The 18,257-nt window shown below is 38.9% G+C and overlaps 1 protein-coding gene across 1 annotated transcript in view; it reads right to left on the bottom strand.

Annotated features, from left to right (window-relative positions):
- PKD2L2 (polycystic kidney disease 2-like 2) overlaps window positions 1–18,257 on the bottom strand; it is a 109,112-nt gene that overhangs the window by 30,815 nt on the left and 60,040 nt on the right. Inside the window, exons 9-10 of the mRNA XM_006899500.1 lie at window positions 9,889–10,009; window positions 7,693–7,794 (exon numbers count right to left, since the gene is read on the bottom strand). Coding sequence (XP_006899562.1) covers window positions 7,693–7,794; window positions 9,889–10,009 — 223 coding nt within the window. The remainder of the gene's footprint in view (window positions 1–7,692; window positions 7,795–9,888; window positions 10,010–18,257) is intronic.

Genomic DNA, 18,257 nt, shown 5'->3' with positions numbered 1-18,257 from the left:
CAATGACTAGGGAGGATAGAAGGAGAATTGATGCCTTTGAGCTGTGGTGCTGGAGAAGAGTACTGAATGTACCATGGACTGCCAAGGAAACAAATAGATTCATCGTAGAGAGGATTAAACTAGGCTGCTCCTTGGAGGCAAGGATTCTGGGGCTTCGCCTGACATGCTTTGGACATGTTGTAAGGAGGGACAGGTCTTTGGAGATGGACATCATGCTGGGCAGAGTGGAGGGACAGCACAGGAGGGGAAGACCCGCTATGAGGTGGATTGATTCAGTGACTGGGGTAATCGGGATGGGTGTGTCGGACGCAATGAGATTGGCACAGGATAGAGCAGGGTTTAGGGCTGTTGTACATAGGGTCGCTATGAGTTGCAAACGACTCGACGGCACATAACAACAACAACAGTCCCCTTGCTCTATTCACACAAAAACTTCCTGGTTTAGGTATAGGTTTTGCATGAGCATAGATAAGTGCTCTGGGATTCCCATTCTTCTCAATGTTAGCCATAACTTGTTATGATTCATACAGTCAAATGCCTTCCCATAGTCAATAAAGCATAAATAGACATTTTTCTGGTGAGCACATCCAAGTTTTCATCTGTTAATTTAAACAAGTCAATGGTTAATTCATTGATTCCTGGGCCCTTATTTTTTTGCCAATGCCTTCAATACAGCTTCCACTTCCTCTTTTATGGCCATTGATTTCAGCTCATATGGTACTTCCTGAAAATTTTTAGTGTCAGTTCTTTCTGATAAAGTGATTTTGTGCATTCCTTCCATCTTCTTTTGATGCCTTCTGGGTCATTCAATATATTGCCCATGGCGTCCTTCATTATTGTGATTTGAGGCTTAAATTTGTTTTTCAGTTCTCTCAGCTTGAGAAAAGCAGAGTGAGTTCTTCCCATTTGTATTCTAGAATTCCAGCTCCTGCACATTCCATTATAATGCTTTGCTTTGTCTTCTTGAACTGCCCTTTGAAATCTGTACAGCTCTTTTACCTTGGTGTATTTCCCTATACTCTATACTTCTATATACTTCTCTACACTCTAGAGCAATTTTCAGAGTCTCTCTTGGCATACTTTCAGTTTTTTCTTTTCCCTTTATCTTTGTAATCATCTTTTTGCTTTCTTCATGATTATTGTTTTTCTTCCTTGATTATCATCCCACAACTCATTTGGTCTTCGATTATTTATGTTCAGTGCTTCAACCTTATTCTTAACATGATTTTGAAGTTCAGATGGAATACGTTCAAGATCCTATCTTGTTCTCATAGATTTGTTTTTATTTTCTTCAGCCTCAATTTGAATTTGCACATGAGTAATTGATGGCTGATCTACGTCCATCCCTGGCCTAGTTTTGACTGTTGATATTGAGCTTTTCCAACGACTCCTTCTACAGATGTAGTTAGTCTGATTTCTATGCAGCCCATCAGGTGAGGTCCATGTGTAAAGTTGTTGTTTGTGTATTTTTTTAAAAAGTATTTGGAAGGGAGCTTTGGTGGTCTAGTGGCAAGACGCTGCACTGCAATCCCAGAGGTGCATGGTCAAATCCACCAGATGCTCTGCTGGAGAAGGAGGGGGCAATCTCCTCCTGTACCAGTCAGATCTGATTTGATGGTACATGTAAAATTAATACAATAAATTTTTTTTAAAAGAAAAGTATTTGGAATGAACAAATAATTCAAAATACAAAATTTGATAGTTCTATTTACAGTCTCATCTATCACCAAAACCCATATGTTCCAATTACTATTTCCAACTTTTGCATTCCAGTCACCAATTATCAATAACACATCTTGATTGCATGTTTGATAAATTTTGGACAGCAATGTTTGATAAAAATTTTAAATTTCTTCTTTTTTAGCTCTAGATGTACGAGTGTATATTTGAATAGCTGTATTAACAGATCTTTCTTGTATGAGTATGGATACTGTCCTATCACTCACAACATTGTATTTCAGGATACAGCCAGAAATTGACTTTTTTACTAGGAACGCAACATCATTCTTCTGTTTTTTATTCCCAGCACAGTATACCATATGATTATCTGAGTCCAAGTGTCCAAAGCGAGTCCATCTTATCTCAATAATGCCTAGTATGTTGATGTTCATGAGTTCCACTTCATTTTCCACAATTTCTAGTTTTCCAACATTCAAGCTACATTAAAGGATGTTTGTGATTATTTTCCTCATTTCTACTGACTTCCAATTTGGGATCTACCACTATAACTATCTGTGTTCCTCTACTGTTCATAGGGTTTTCAGAGGCCCATTCTTTAAGAAGTGGATGACCAAACCTGTTTCCTACTCTATCTTAATCTGAGAGCTTTATTAAAATCCATTTGCCTTGTGGAATTTGACACATCAATGGCATAGCTTTCAGTATTACAGCAACCTGCAAGTTATTTCAGTACAGCAAACTGACAGACAAGTGCTGTACCAATTAGAACAATGTTCTCTTTACACAACAAGCTAGCTGACAATTTAGTTTGTAGCAAATCAGCCTTCACACCAAGCCAAAGGGCCCAATCAACTTTTAATCACAAAGGCCCACACACTGGGTCCTAAATGGTTTAAACAAGAGGCTTCTAGCCCACAACTGATTGTTAATTAAATAAAAATTACCTAACAGCTCACACCTGATTGTTACTTAAATAAAAAAAGACAAAACAGCTCACATCTGATTGTTAATTAAGTAAAAAAGACCAAAGAGCTGACCCCTCATTGTTAATGAAATAAAAAAATGACCTACCTTCTTATTTTCTGACCTATCTTTTTTGTTGTTGTTAGATGTCATCAAATCAAGTACAACTCATAGCAACCCTAGATCAACAGATGTGAACCTTGTTCCGTCCTGCCACACTGTCATGACCTCCCCATACTCAAGCCCACTGTGGCAGTCACTGTTGCAGTCCATCTCACTGAGGGTCTTCCTCTTTTTCACTGACATTCCCAGCATGCTGTTTCTCTTTAAGGACTGGTTCCATCTGAAAATATGCCCGAAGTAGGTGAGATGACATTTCACCAACTTTGCTTCTGAGGAGCATTCAGAAAGATTTGTTTGTTCTTTTGGCAGTCTTTGTTGTTGTTGCTGTCGTCATGTGCTGTCAAGTCACTTGTGACTTATAGCAACACTATGTTCAACAGCCCTGAAACCTACTCTATCCTGTGCCAACTCTACCGTCTCTGACACACCTACCCTCATTGAGGGTCTCCCTCTCTTTCTCCTTCCATCCACTCTTCCAAGCATGATGTACCTCTCTAAAGACTGGTCCCCCCTTGCAACATGCCCAAAGTATGCCAGACAAAGCCTCAGAATCCTTGCCTCCAAGGAGCAGCCTGGCTTTACCCTCCTTAGGATGAACATGTTTGTTCTCCTAGCAGTCCATGGTATACTCAACACTCTTCTCCAGCACCACAGCTCAAAGGCATCAATTCTCTTTCTATCATCCCTAGTCATTGTTCAGCTCTCTGATGCATAGCCCGCAATTGTGAAGACCATAGCCTGGGTCAGGTGCATCTTAGTCCAGACTCATGTCGTTGCTCTTCAATACTCTGGAGAGATCCCTGACAGCTGACTTTCCCAATGCAATTCATCTCTTGATTTCTTGGCTGCTGTAACCAAGTGTGTTGATTGTGGAGCCAAACAACCTATGACTGTTAACAATCTCACTCTCTTCACCATCCATCATAATGCTGCCAATTAGCCCAGTGGTGAGAATCTTTGTTTTCTGGATGTTGAGCTTTATCTTCTGCAGCAAGTGCTTCAGGCCTTCCTCTGTTTGAGCAAGCAGGGTTGTGTCATCTACATAATGCAAGTTGTTGATGAATCTTCCTCCAATCCTGATGCTACATTCTTCCTTATACAGCCCCGCTTCCTGGATGATCTGTTCTACATACAGGTATGGAGACAGAATACATCCCTGGTGTAACCCACTTCACTGCAGGTGCAAAGCACTCAATTCCAGACGTCTACGGCCTGGGGCTGAGAATTAAAATAGTTGTAGGATTGTGAGAAGGCAGTGGATTCTAACCTCAGACCACTTCACCACTTCACTGCCGGTAAAGCACCCCATCCCAGATGATACAGATTGGTAGTCCTTAGGATCCTCAATATTCTCCACCAACACCACATTTAAAGGTGTACATTCTTCTTTCCATCAATCAGAGGAAGACTCATCAGTGGCCTGTGTTATGCAGATGATACAACCTTGCTTGCTGAAAGTGAGGGGTACTTGGAACACTTGTTGTAGAAGATCAAAGAATGCAGCCTTCAATATGTATTGCATCTCAAGACCAAGAAAAATTCTTACCATTTTACTGAGACAATATTATAATTGATGGAAAAGAGATTAAAACTGTATACAACTTAATCTTACTTGGATCCACAATCAACACTTTGGTACCAGCAGCCAGGGGATCAGGACTGGAGAAATCTGCATTCAGAGACTTTTCCAAATTATTGAGGAGTATTAATGTCAGCTTGTGGAATAAGGTGTGTCTGATTCATGTCATGGTCTTTCTGATCTTGTTATGCATTTGAGAGCTGGACAATGAGTAAGAATTACAGAAGAAGAATTTTGACGCCTTTGGACCGTTGTGTTGGAGAAGAGCACTGAACATCCTATGGACTGCCAAAGAATAAAAAAAAATGTCTTTGAGAAAGTGCAGTCAGCATGCTCTTTGGAGACAAAGATGATATTTTCTTTTCTTTTTTAAAAATTTTAATTATGATTTTAATGAAAGTTTACAGAAAAGTTGGATTTCCATTCATTCACTGTTGCATATTTTCCTCCCTCTCCCTACCTTCCCAAAGATGATCTTTTCATCTCACATACTTCAGGTATGTTGCTAGAAGAGGCTGTTCCTTGGAGGGAAACATGATGCTTAGCAAGACGGATGATCAACACAGGAGAGGAAGACTCAATCAGGTGGATTGACACAGTGACTGCTGCAGTGGGCTCTATTGTGTCAGGAAGTGTGAAGATGGCACAGGATAGGTCAGGGTGCAGATCTGTTGTTCATAGGTTCATTATGGGTCATACTTGACTCAATGGTACCTAACAATAACAACAACAGCAACAACAACAACATTCTCCTCGGGTTTTTCTTATTTATTGTCTAATAAGTTCATTAAACAATGAATAAAGAAGACCAAAGAAGGCTGGCTTTTAATTGTTGTTAATAGTTGAGTTGACAATGACTCATAGTGACCCTATGAACAACAGCTTTGAACCCTACCCTATCCTGAGGCAACCTCACTGTCTCTGACATACCTACTCCTATTACCCCAGTCACTGTGTCACTCCATCTCATCCAAGGTTTTCCTCTCCAACACTGACCCTCTACCCTTCAAGCATGATGTCCTTTTCCAAGGGCTGGTCCCTCTTGGCAACAAGGCCAAAATATGTGAGATGGAGCTTCAAAATCCTTGCCTTCAGGGAGTAATTTCGTTTTACCCTCTCCAGGACAGACTTGTTTGTTCTCTTGGCAGCCCATGGTATGTTCGATACTCTTCTCCAGCACTGTAAAAAAGGCATCAAATCTTCTTCTGTCAGCTTTAGTCACTGTCCAGCTCACTGATGCATAGCAAGTAATAGGGACGATCGTGGCTTTGATCAGACACACCTTAGTCTCTAGATTGACATTGTTGCTCCTCAGCACTCTGAAGAGGTCCATGACAGCAGACTTTTCTAATGCAATTTATCTTTTAAACTTTTAATAAGACAGAGTAAAACTTTCCCTACAGAGAATTTCCAAGGAATTTCTTAATGGAAGATTGCTCCTTTTTCACTCAAAGAGCTGCTGTTGAATTTGAACTGCTGGAGAGGTACAGCTTTTTGAATAGCAGCAGAATACACTATTGAGTAGGGAGCTCTGGTAGCCTAGTGGTAAGAAGATAAACTGCAATCCTGAAGGATGTGCTTTGAATCCACCAGCTGCTCCATGGGAGAAGGAAGGGCAATCTCCTCCCATGCAATTAATGCCTCTGAAAAGCCACTGGAAGGTCAGCTATGGGTCAGTTCTGACTAGATGATACACAAGAACAGCAACAACAACTCACATTATGGAGTACATCACCAGAGCAAGGGCTCCTATATTGTATCAGCAATAGCAAAATTAAAGGTCTAAGGTTTTGAACCAGTAGTAACTAAGACAATGGAGTTGTCATTAGCAGGTGTTTAAGAAAGAGTTCCAAGTATAAACTGTTATAAAAATTTACCAGGATCTAACTTGAAAGCTTTTGGAAGACAGAGAGTTCTTAGAACACAAAATATAATGCTTTGTGCTTACAAAATAACTCAATTTCAGCTTAATATATGGGACTTTGAATTAATTTTAGCTACATTTTTTTTACAGTATACATAATTTATTTCATCTTTCTCAGTTTTCCCCCCAAACCCGATGTCCATCCCATTTTACAACAGTGGCACTATACAGCATTTGTCCTTTTGGGACTGAGATATTTCACTCAGCATAATGTTTTCCAGATTCATACATGTTGTGTAGTGTTTTACAAGTTCATTGTTTTCAATACTGCATAATATCCTGCTGTGTGAATGTACCACAGTTTCCCTATCCATTCTTTGTTCACCTTTGTTGTCTGAACTCTAAGTTGCCCCTCAGCAATTTCCTTTGCCATCTCTCCCCTTTATATATCACCTTCCCAACCACACTAAACATGTGTGTACTCACTAGTTAGTGATCTCTTTCCGTTTCCCATCACTGCTAGCCAGGAAAGAATGTTTCTGGCTGTAAGACATTTTCTGACATTTTATAATATTAGTTTCATATTATAATTTGTCTATCATATTTAAAATATATAATAATATATATTATTTGTATTAATAGTATTTGTTATTTGTATTTCTGTAATGGCTTTATTTAATCTAGCATGATATCCTTAAGATTCATCCATATTAGGGGGCATTTTATGAATTCCTCATTTTTTAATGTTGTTGTGTAGTATTCCATTCTGTGTTGTACTGTAGTTCAGACTGATATATTCATCTGATGGTAGACACTTAAGCTGTTACATGAGTTTGTGTGTATTTGTTCACTTGTTATGGCTCATGTTTCTCTAGGGTACATGCTTAGTAATAGAATTGCTGGATCATAAAACAAAACAACAACTCATTGTTGATCATCCAGTGAGTTTTCAGAGGCTGTATATCACACAGGATGAGACTGTCCATCTTTTTTCCCAAGGAGCAATTGGTAGATGATCCTCCAGTGGGTTTTATAGAGGCTATAGATCACACAGGAGAAGACTGTCCTTCTTTCTTCTAAGGAGCCACCTGCCTCTGGATTGGTAGTACAACTACTTACCCTCTAGGCCACCAGACTGAGATCATAAGGATTCTAAGAATCATATTTCCAGCTTTCAAAAGAATTACCCTTGCTGGGAATATCCCTAAAGAAATCAGAGTCGTGATACAAATAGATGTATTCACACTCATGTTTGTTGCTGTATTACTTACTTACAATAGTGAAGAGGTGGAAGCATTCTGACTGGCAACAATAATTTTAGTTACATTTTTAAAGCCAGGAAGCATACTTTACCTCCCTAAAAGGGAAATAATGCAATATGGAACAACACTGGAGGAAAAAAAAATCTTAGGTTTAAGTGATACTTGAACTACAATGATGTAAATAGAACAAAATTTGTTTTGCTGAGAAGAGTTTGACTTACCATTTTGATCCTTTTGCAAAGTTCAAAATCTGGCCTTCTGCCTATTGAATAATCAGCCTTCACTTCAGAGTAGGTGTCATTAATTATTGCCAAGAACATGTTCTGGGGAAAAAAGATTCAAATAGTCCAATAAAAATTTAATTTAGAAGTGACTTTGACAAGTGGTGGGATTTGTAAAAAGCAGATTCAATTTTTAAAAGTACTCCAAATGTTTAGTAACAGGGAAATGACCACTTAGATTATAACACAGTAGAATGGAAAATATGTATTATGTATATGGATATGGGAAATGAGAAAAACAGGATGTGGAATAGTGTGTATGTATAAACTGGAGATACACACATTACATTATATGTACACAGTTTTTATGTGTTGTCAAGTCAGAACCGGCTCATAACTGACCCTCCAGTGGGTTTTCAGAGGTTATAAATTACACAGAAGGAGGGAGACTGCCCACATTGTTCCCGAGGAGACCCTGGTGGATTTGAACTGTGCAACTCCTTACCCACTAGACCAGCAGAGCTCCATATAGTTCTCTATCTGTATCAACTCATGGAGACTCTCCACCAAACTTCGAAGGCTATAAATGTTTACAAGAGAAGACCGTCTCATTATTCTCCTACAGAGCCACTGGTGGAGTCAAATCACCAATATTTTGATTGTAAGCCTAACACATGATGTATTATGCCACCAGGCTTGCTATCCATCTAAATTTATCAATATTATACATCACAAGAGAATATAGAATAATGTAATTGTATGCTCACAGGGACGTTTCTTTTAGTTCGAGAAAGTAATATAATTTGCAATCATAGAAAATAAGCCACAAATGCTTAGGGAGGTCTAGTGGCCTAGTGGCCAAGAGCTGCACTGCAATCCTGAAGGCTTGCAGTTCGAAAGTTTGCAGCTCAAAGGGAGAAGGATGGGTAACCTCCTAGGTGATTAACTGCCTCTGAAAACCTGCCAGAGAGTCAGCTATGGGTCATTTCCAACTCTATGGTACACTACAACAACTACAAACTACATTGCTTATCTAAGGGAGCTCTGGTGGCCTAGTGGCAAAAAGCTGAAGGCCTGGAGTTTGAGATCACCAGCAGCTCCAACGGAGAGGGATGGGCTATCTCCTCCTGTGCGATTAACTGCTGTGGTTTTCACCTACCAGAGGGTCAGTTTCGACTCTACAGTACACAACACAACAACAACAACAACAAAAACAATGCTCACTCATCAAACACAGAATCGTGGAGAGGGCAGTCTTAATGTTCAGTCCACCCTTGTTAATCTGAGAGTTCTGGGGTATCTCCAGGGGATAAATTCTCTGTTTGACAAAAAATGTTTTCTTGAGGACAGTAGTAGTGCCTCAACAAGAAGCTAAACAGACTTGTCTACAGCACATATGAGATATATACGTAGTGAGGAGTCTTAGACAGTAAATAAGATGAGCTGATGCAAGTGAGAACCAAAAGGGATTGCAATATGGGCAGAATAAGACCTGGAATCTTGATAAATCTGGGACACTCGGTGTTACATACAGATTTCCAACTCTATGTTAGGTGCTGTTGAGTCCTAGTGGCCTAGAAACAACAGATCTGGATCCTGTCCTATCCTGTGCCATAGACACAATCTCGAACATAGTTATAGTGCACACTCAAATGGTATCTATTTTGACCACATTATCCACAGGGGAACTTGAAAACACTAGACAATGAACTAGAGAATCTAGTTCAATAACAATCTGCACCACTCTTAATAAATGTAAAGTTCTTACAGCTAAACAGTGATAATTTCATCTCTTTTTTTTCTATAATTATATTTTATTAATTTTCATAAACATTTACAGAGATTTTGGGTTTCCATTCATTCACCGCTGCACCATTCTCTCTACCCTCCTCCCAGTTTGTTCTTGTCCAAATGCCACAGTGCTTGTCAAAGCCAGTTCTGATTAATCTTCCTTGTCAGTGTGTCCTTTGCCATTCCCTATCACTCCTCCCTGAGAGAGACTTCACCCTGAGTCATAAGGAAAAGGGGATGGCATATTCTCTTAGCTGCTTCCTGCTGAAAAGGGACGCTGTGGGTTTCAGGGTGAAGATCTTCTCTCACTACTCTAAAGGGCACTATAATTTCATCTCAATGAATACTCTTTCATTTCCTAGTATTTCACAAAGATCGAAAGATGTACACATGGGTTATTCTTACCAAGAGGACAAAGAACACAAAAAAGATGAAAGTGATGAAGTAAATGGGCCCTAAGATCCAATTGGCTTCCTGGATACCAGCAAAATGAAAATCTCCAAGAAGAATTCGAAATTGTGTAAATCTTTGATGGGAGGAAAGAGAAACATTAGAAAAATGATGTCTCTTCATATGCATACCTGGTAACTGAAGCTAAGTACCTAAGAATATATCTAGGTATATCAACATATGTTGTTCTCTGACTTTAGTTATTCTAGTACCAAGTTCTGTAAAACTAGACAGAGAAAATTTTCCTAAAGGCAAAATTTGAGATACTTTATCACGGAACAAATAGTCCAGGAAATTATTTACTGCAATTTACTTAACAATTATGAACTTTTGTGTTTAGTTACATGATTTGAACCTTGAGATATTTACTAGTGGGTATGGTAGTGCTTCCTAGTTTTTCTCTTTAATCCTTCTAAGATTTAGAATATTTTATCCAACAATTGCTTTTCAATTTGTATTAGACCCAGGATCCCTAAAAATTATTATGCCTATAATGTTTGAATAAATTTTAAAACTCCCACTTCTTCAGCTAAAATAAGGATATCAATAATTTCTCATTGCTGTTGTTGTTGTTAAAGGCCAGCAAGAGCTACAACACATAGCGATTCTTAGAACAATGGATCTGAACCCTGCCCTGTGCCATCCTGACTACTTCTGTCATTACAAAATGGGCAAAATACATGGAAAGACTTGGAAAGACAGAGGGAGACATTCAGATGGCCAACAGACACATGAAGACATGCTCAAAATCACTGGCAATAAGAGAGAAGCAAATCAAAACAACCATGAGAAACTATCCCAACTCCAGTAACAGTGGCAAATTTTAACAAGTCAGCAAGTAATAAATGTTTGAGAGGATGTGGCGAGAAAGGAACTCCTATACATTGTTGGTGGGTTTGTAAAATAATGGTACAACCACTCTGGAAGGCAGTTTGATGTTTCCTCAAGAAGCTGAACATAGAAATTTCATATGACCCAGCTATTCCACTGCTTGGAATATACCCCGAAAAATGAGAACAGAGGCACAAACTGAGATTTGTACACCAATGTTCATAGCAGCACTATTCACCATTGCAAAAACATGGAAACAGTTGGAATGTCTAACCATAATTGAATGGATTGAGAAATTGTAGTACATTCACATGATGTACACTACACAGCATGTAGAAGCAAAATTACTACCTAACTTGGGAGTGACTGGAGAGCATTATACTAAGTGAACTAATTCAGCTCTATAAGGACAAATACTGTATAAAACCATTATTGTAGAAATAGATAACTAGTAAAATATGTCTGAGGATCTAAAGGAGAGATGGTGGGAGCAGAGGGGTAAGGAGGTGGGGTGGGGTGGGGGTAGTAATTATAGGGTCACACAATTTGATGGGTGGAGGGAGGGATAGGTCAAGGGAATGGGAAAGATCCAGTGTGAAAAACAATGTATACAAACTCTATAAGCAAACCACTATTAAATACAAATTTTATATATTAAAAAAGGGACTGTGTCAATTCATTTAATGGAGGATCTTCAATCCTTCACTGACTCTCCACCTTTTCAAGCATGATGTCCTTTTCCAAGGAATAGTCTCTCCTAACAACATGTCCAAAGTATGTGAGATGAAGGATCACCATCCTTGCCTCCCAAAATCACCCTGGCTAAATCTTTTCCAAGACATATTTATTTGTCCTTTGATGGCTACTCATTCCCATCTAAAATAGAGTCATGGAAAGGGAAGTCTTAACATCCAGTCCACTTTTGTTAACCTGAGAGTTCTGGGCTATTTCCAGGTGATAATTGCTGAACTGGACAATAACAACAACAACAACAACAACAAATCACTGGTTGGCTCTGATTTCTTACAAGTTGTTCTCAAAGAATAAATCGAGAAATAATCCCACAATTTAAATACTGAAGCTTATTTTACTTTATTAAGTATAAAGTCTTGGGTTTGGTGTGAAATACCATTTAAAATATCACACATTTTTATTTTTCTAGTTTAAAGGCAGAAACGTAAGTTAATGTCTTAAAATTATTTATTCAATTAGAAGTAGATGAAAGTCTGAGATGTCCTAACCTGAATTCTTATTTTTTTCATCATTAATTTGCACTGACATTTTCAGGATACAGGGCTCTATCCCTGCATTTTGAGTTCTGTATTTTACAGGTAACCTGAGGAGGAATTTTAATACTATACTCATCCTCTTCATGTCTGGTCAGTAAATTTTAAAAAGATTTCCTCCTAATGTTGCTTTTGCCAAATTCAAAGGGAGCACAGGGCTAATTCCAATGAAGGAAATATTCAAGGAAATAGATTATTTGGTCCTAGGACTCCACTGTTTAGATTTTCATCTTCTTTATTGACTAAGTAATCCTTAAACCAAAGTAGTTATCCTGCTTTTAATACTGATTTATACTCTTCTACAAAGAATAGAAAGAGAAATGCTAAATGAAAAGGAGATGAGAAGTTTCAACACAGTTTTCTTCCTTTCTAGCATAGGAGAATAATCTTTTATTAATTTATCATATTATATACATCAGCAACTGTTTTTATAAAGGTAAGGTAAAAACATAATTTTCTCCTCCTAGGAAATTAATTCATAAATGTATTCTTCCATTCAGCATTTTCCTATCAGGAAAGCGTCTGGCTGCCTCTACTATGTAAATAACAACAACAAAACCCTAAGCAATTAGCTGACTTTTATACTAATTTGGGAACGTAACCCATTCCGTACAACTGGAATTAGCTCGTAATGGACCCTCCAGCAGGTTTTCCGAGGCTATAAACCCTCGGAAAGAAGGGAGGAGACTGCCCATCTTCCTTCTGAGAAGCTGCTGTTGGATTCGAGAGTCACCACCATTCGATTAGCAGTGCATCTGCCAAGGTTCTGTGCCACCAGGGCTTCCTCATGTAGGAACCTTTTCTCCTTGCCATAGAGTCAGAAGTGACCCATAGTGTATCCTCCCACAGTTTTTCTGAGTAAACAGCATGTAGAAATGAGAGGTTCCAAATACAGTGTAACTGGGATTGACCCCTCTTTCCTCCTCAATGGAACTTACTTTACTAATCCCCAACCTTTGTTTCTAGAAACTAAAACAAGTACCATCACCCCTTAATATACAAAGCTATATTACATGAAAATACTGTTTTGTAACATCTTTTATTCCTCAGTACATTAAAATATATTTAAATGGCTTTATTGAGATAAAATTCTCCTACCACACAATCTGTTTATGGTGTGTAAACACAATGGTTTTTGGTCAAGAGTTGTGCATTCATCACCATATTGAAAATATTACAATTACCCCAAAAGGAAACAGTTCACCTCTTACCCATCATCTCTGGTACTCCCAACCTTCCCAGGTCTAAGCAACCCCTAATTTGCTTTGTATCTCTATCGATCTGCCTATTCCAGACCTTTAATATTAGTAATTTTTGTGTCTGGCTTGCCTCCTCCCTCCCTCTCCATAAGGAACATGAGTTGGTGTTTGTTTGTTGTTTTTTAAACACAGAGTTAACTTCATTTTTAAATAAATTGTGAACATTTTATCCTTTTGCTGTGGTTGTCTTTTTTAAAAAAGGTTGTCTCCTTAAATCCTCACTGAACTCAGCTTTTCCCTTCATCCTACCACCCAGCCATTAATCTCCACACCCTCCTCCCCCCTTCCATCCCTGTCGGTCTTCCAGGATTATGTTCCTGAGCTTCCCCTCCCCCATCAATCACACTTCTCTGTTCCACATTAATTGCAATTCAGTGTCTGACAGTCCACTCATTTAACAAAGACTTTTCCTTCACCTATTTCACGAACATGCTAATTTTCTATCCATTTATTTCACATTCTCCTCTCAACCCCTCCTGCAACCATTCTATTTTTTTAAAAAAAATTTATTATTTTTTGTGCGTGTACCGTCAAATCAGATCTGACTGGTACAGGAGGAGATTGTCCCTCTTTCTGCAGCAGAGCATCTGGTGGATTTGAACTGCACCCCTCTGGGATTGGAGTGCAGCTTCTTGCCACTAGGCCACCAGAGCTCCCTTTATTCTATTTTTTTTTTAAATATAACAGTGGTCTTGCTCAGTATTTGTTCTTTTGTGACTGAGTTATTTCACTTAGACAAATGTCCTGTAGACTCATCCATGTAGTGTAATGTTTTCATGAGTTAGTTCTTTATTGTTTTTCAATGCTACATAATACTCCATTGTGTAAATGTACTACATTTTCTCTATCCTTTTGTTTGTTGATGGGCTCTTGGGCTGTTTCCCTCTCTTTGCTATTGTGAATAATGCTGCAATAAACATAAATGTGCATATATCTATTTGTATCACATATATCTATATGTATTTGTATATCTATTTCTTTAAGGTAATTTCTACTCGTGGAATAGCTGGTCAAATGGTATTTCTTCCTCCCCCCCTCCCCTTTCTGGAGTCTTCTTTCTTCATTCTTTTTAAAAATTTTTTAAATTATTATTATTTTTAATGAAAATTTGGATTTCCATTCATTCATTGTTACACTTTTCTCCCTGTCCACCTCTCCCCAACTCAGTACATTTTTCTCTTTGAAAAGTAAAGGAAAAATTCTTTCATTGTTTTATAATCCCTCCCCCAAGGTCCACTCCACTATGCAGCCTTCATTCTGGACTCCTGTCATGACAATAATACCTAATCACATATCCCTTTTAAGCATTTTTGTCCCTCATCTGTTGCAATGCAGTATACATTATTTATCCCATATTTCTCAATCTCTCCCCAAACCCGATGTCAGTCCTGTTTTACAACAGTGGGACTATGCAGTATTTGTCCTTTTTGTGACTGAGATATTTCACTCAGCATAATGTCCTCCAGGATCACCCATTTTGAAAAATATTCCATGAGTTCCTTGTTTTTCAATGCAGCATAGTATTCCATTGTGTGAATATACCACAGCTTCTCTGTTTGTTTGTTGATGGGTAATTATATTGTTTCCAACTCTTTGATATTGTGAACAAAGCCATGATAAACATGGGTGTGCATATATCTGTTTGAGTGGCAGTTATGGTTTCTATGGGGTATATGCCAAGTAGTGGAATTGCTGGGTCAAATGGTATCTCTATTTGCAACTTTTTGAGAATGTGCCACACTACCTTCCACAGTGGTTGCACCATTTTACACTTCCACCAACAATGAATAAAGGTTCCAGTTTCTCCACAACCTCATCAGCATTTGTTGTTTGCTGTTAAATTTTGCTATTCTTACTGGGGTGAGATGATATCTCATAGTTGTTTTGCAAATGGTATCTCCATACCTTTTCAACCTATATGCAGAACAGATTATCCAGGAGGCTGGGCTCTATGAGGAGAAATGTGGGGTCAAGATTGGTGGACGATTTATCAACAATCTGCGTTATGCGGATGACACAACCGTGCTTGCTGAAACTGAGGAGGACCTGAAGCACCTGCTGCAGAGTGTCAAGGACTGCAGCCTACAATATGGATTGAGGCTCAATGTCAAGAAGACAAAGATTCTCACCACTGTACCAATTGGCAGCATCAGGATGGATGGTGAAGAGATTGAGATTGTACACAGCTTTAGTTTGCTTGGCTCCATAGTCAACAGTCTTGGCACCAGCAGCCAGGAAATTAAAAGGCACATTGCCATGGGAAAGTCTGCTGTTAGGGACCTCTCCAAAGTGCTGAAGAGCAGTGGTGTCTCTCTGGAGACTAAGGTGCGTCTGATACAGGCCATGGCCTTCGCAATCACCTGTTATGCATCAGAGAGTTGGACAATGACCAAGGAGAATAGAAGGAGAATTGATACCTTTGAGCTGTGGTGCTGGAGAAGAGTATTGAGAATACCATGGACTGCTAGGAAAACAAACAGATTTGTCCTGGAGAGGGTTAAACCGGGTGGCTCCTTGGAGGCAAGGATTCTGAGGCTCCGTCTAACTTACTTTGGACATGTTGTGAGGAGAGACCGGTCCTTGGAGAGGGACATCATGCTTGGGAGGGTGGAGGGACAGCACAGGAGAGGAAGGCCCTCTATGAGGTGGATTGATTCAGTGACTGGGATAATTGGGATGGGAGTGTCGGAGACAGTGCGATTGGCACAGGACAGAGCGGAGTTTAGGGCTGTTGTACATAGGGTTGCTATGAGTCGCAGGCGACTCGACGGCACATAACAACAACAACAACATTTCTATTTTCATTTTTTAAGGAAATACTAAACTGCCTTTCATGGTGGCTGTACCACTACATTTCCACCAGTAGTACATGAGAGTGCTAATCCCTTTACATCCTTGCCAGCTTGCAGTCTTGTTGAATGTTGCTATTGTTATTTGGGTGAGATGAGATCTCATTTGTCGTTTTGATTTGAACCTCTATAACAGTGATCTTGAGCAACTCTTCATGTGTTTCTTGGTCATATGAATATCTTCTTTGGTGAAGAATCTTTTCCTATTTCTGCCTATTTTGTAGTTGGGTTGTTTGCCATTTTTTTATTGAACTGCAGTTTTCAATAAACTTTAGTTGTAAGTTCCTATCAGGTATGTCATTGTCAAATACTTTTTCACAATCTGTAGGCTCTCTTTTTATCCTTTGGAAGAAATTTTTTTGATGCACACAAGGACTTGAAATTTAGAATGCCCCAGTCATCCATTTTATCCTCTCCTGGTTATGCATTTTTGGCTATGTTTGAAAGCCCATTTATGCAATATGTTGTTGTTATTTTTGTTGCAGTTGTTGTTATGTGTCATTGAGTCACCTGGGACTCCCAGCAACTCTATGTACATTAGCTCTGATATCTGCCCTATCCAGAGCTAATCTCATCTCCATCAGATCTAATCCCATTTGTCCAGTCATTGAGTCAATTAATCTCATCCTGGGTCTTCCTCTCCTGCACTGTTCCTCCACCTTTCCAAGCATGATGCCTTTCTCCAAGGACTGGTCTCTCTTGGCCACATGCCCAAATTGTGTGAGATGGAGCCTCAAAATCCTTGTCTCTAGGAAACAGCCTGGTTTCACCCTCTCTAGTAATGACCTCATAGTTTTCCTGGCAGTCCACAGTATGTTCAACACACTTCTCCAGCACCACAACTCAAAGACATTGATCTTACTTCTGTTATCCTTAGTTATTTTCCAGCTCTTGGAAGCATAGCAAATAATTGTAATGACCATGGCCTGGATCAGGCACACCTTACTCCAGACTTTGCTCTTCAATTCTCCAGAGAGGTCCCTGACAGCAGACTTTCCCAATACAATTCTTTTGATTTCCTGACTGATGGTGCCAAGAGTGTTGATTGTGGAACCAAGCAAGTTGAAGTTATCAACAATCTCAATCTGTTCTCCCTCATGAATCTTCTGATTGGTTCAGTGGTGAGAATCTTTGTTTTCTTGATGTTGAGCTTCAATCTGTATTGAAGACTACAGTCCTTGACCTTCTGCAGCAAATGCCTCATTGCTCCACCTTATTTTCTGATGCTCTGTGTAGGTTTTTTGCTTTACCCACAGATCTTTGATCCATCATGAGTTGATATTTGTGTATGGTATGAGATGTAGATCTTATTTCAATTTTATTTAGTTAGATGTCCAGTTTTGCTAGCACTATTTGTTAAAGAGACTGTCACTTCCCCATTTAGTGAATTTTGTCTCTTTGTCAAAAACCAATTGACTATATGTGGATGATTTATTTATGTGTTCTTGCTTCTATTGGTGTATGTCCCTGCTTCTGTACCACTACCCTGATGTTTGATTACTATGGCTGTGTAGTAGGGTTTGAGATGAGGAAATGTGATGTTTCCTATATTGCTTTTCTTCTTTAATAGAACTCTGCTCATCTAGAGCCTCTTTCCTTTCCAAAGAAAATTGGGGACTCTTTTCTGTCTCCTTGAAGAATAGTGGTGGTATCTGAATTGAAATTGCATTGAACCTTTAGATTGCTTTTGGTATCATTGTCAGTTTTATAGTATTAAGTCTTCCTACTCATGGATATTATCTATGAAGAGAGCAAAAAGTCACTAAAAGACACAGAAGAAAGAAAAAATAAAACCCAAAATGGACAACAGAAGACACCTTGAAAATTACACTAGAGCCTTGAGAAGCCAAAAACAAATGAAAAAGATGTTGAAGTAGAGGATATGAACAGATTATTTCAAAGGGCAAAATATCGTAACAGAATGTGCAGAGGCCTAGAATTGGGGAATAAAAAGTGAAGAACTTGCTCATCATTTCTCAAGCTGAAAGAACTGAGAAACACATTCAAGCCTCGAGTTTCAATACTTAGAGATGCTATGGGCAAAATCTTGAAAGGTTCAGAAAGAGCCAAAAGAATACGGAAGGAATACACAGAATCGT

The sequence above is a fragment of the Elephantulus edwardii genome, unplaced genomic scaffold, assembly GCF_000299155.1.
Source record: "Elephantulus edwardii isolate Elephantulus edwardi_28Jun2011 unplaced genomic scaffold, EleEdw1.0 scaffold00259, whole genome shotgun sequence".
In the NCBI taxonomy this organism is placed as follows: Eukaryota; Metazoa; Chordata; class Mammalia; order Macroscelidea; family Macroscelididae; genus Elephantulus; species Elephantulus edwardii.
This window is presented reverse-complemented; position numbering and strand designations above follow the sequence as displayed.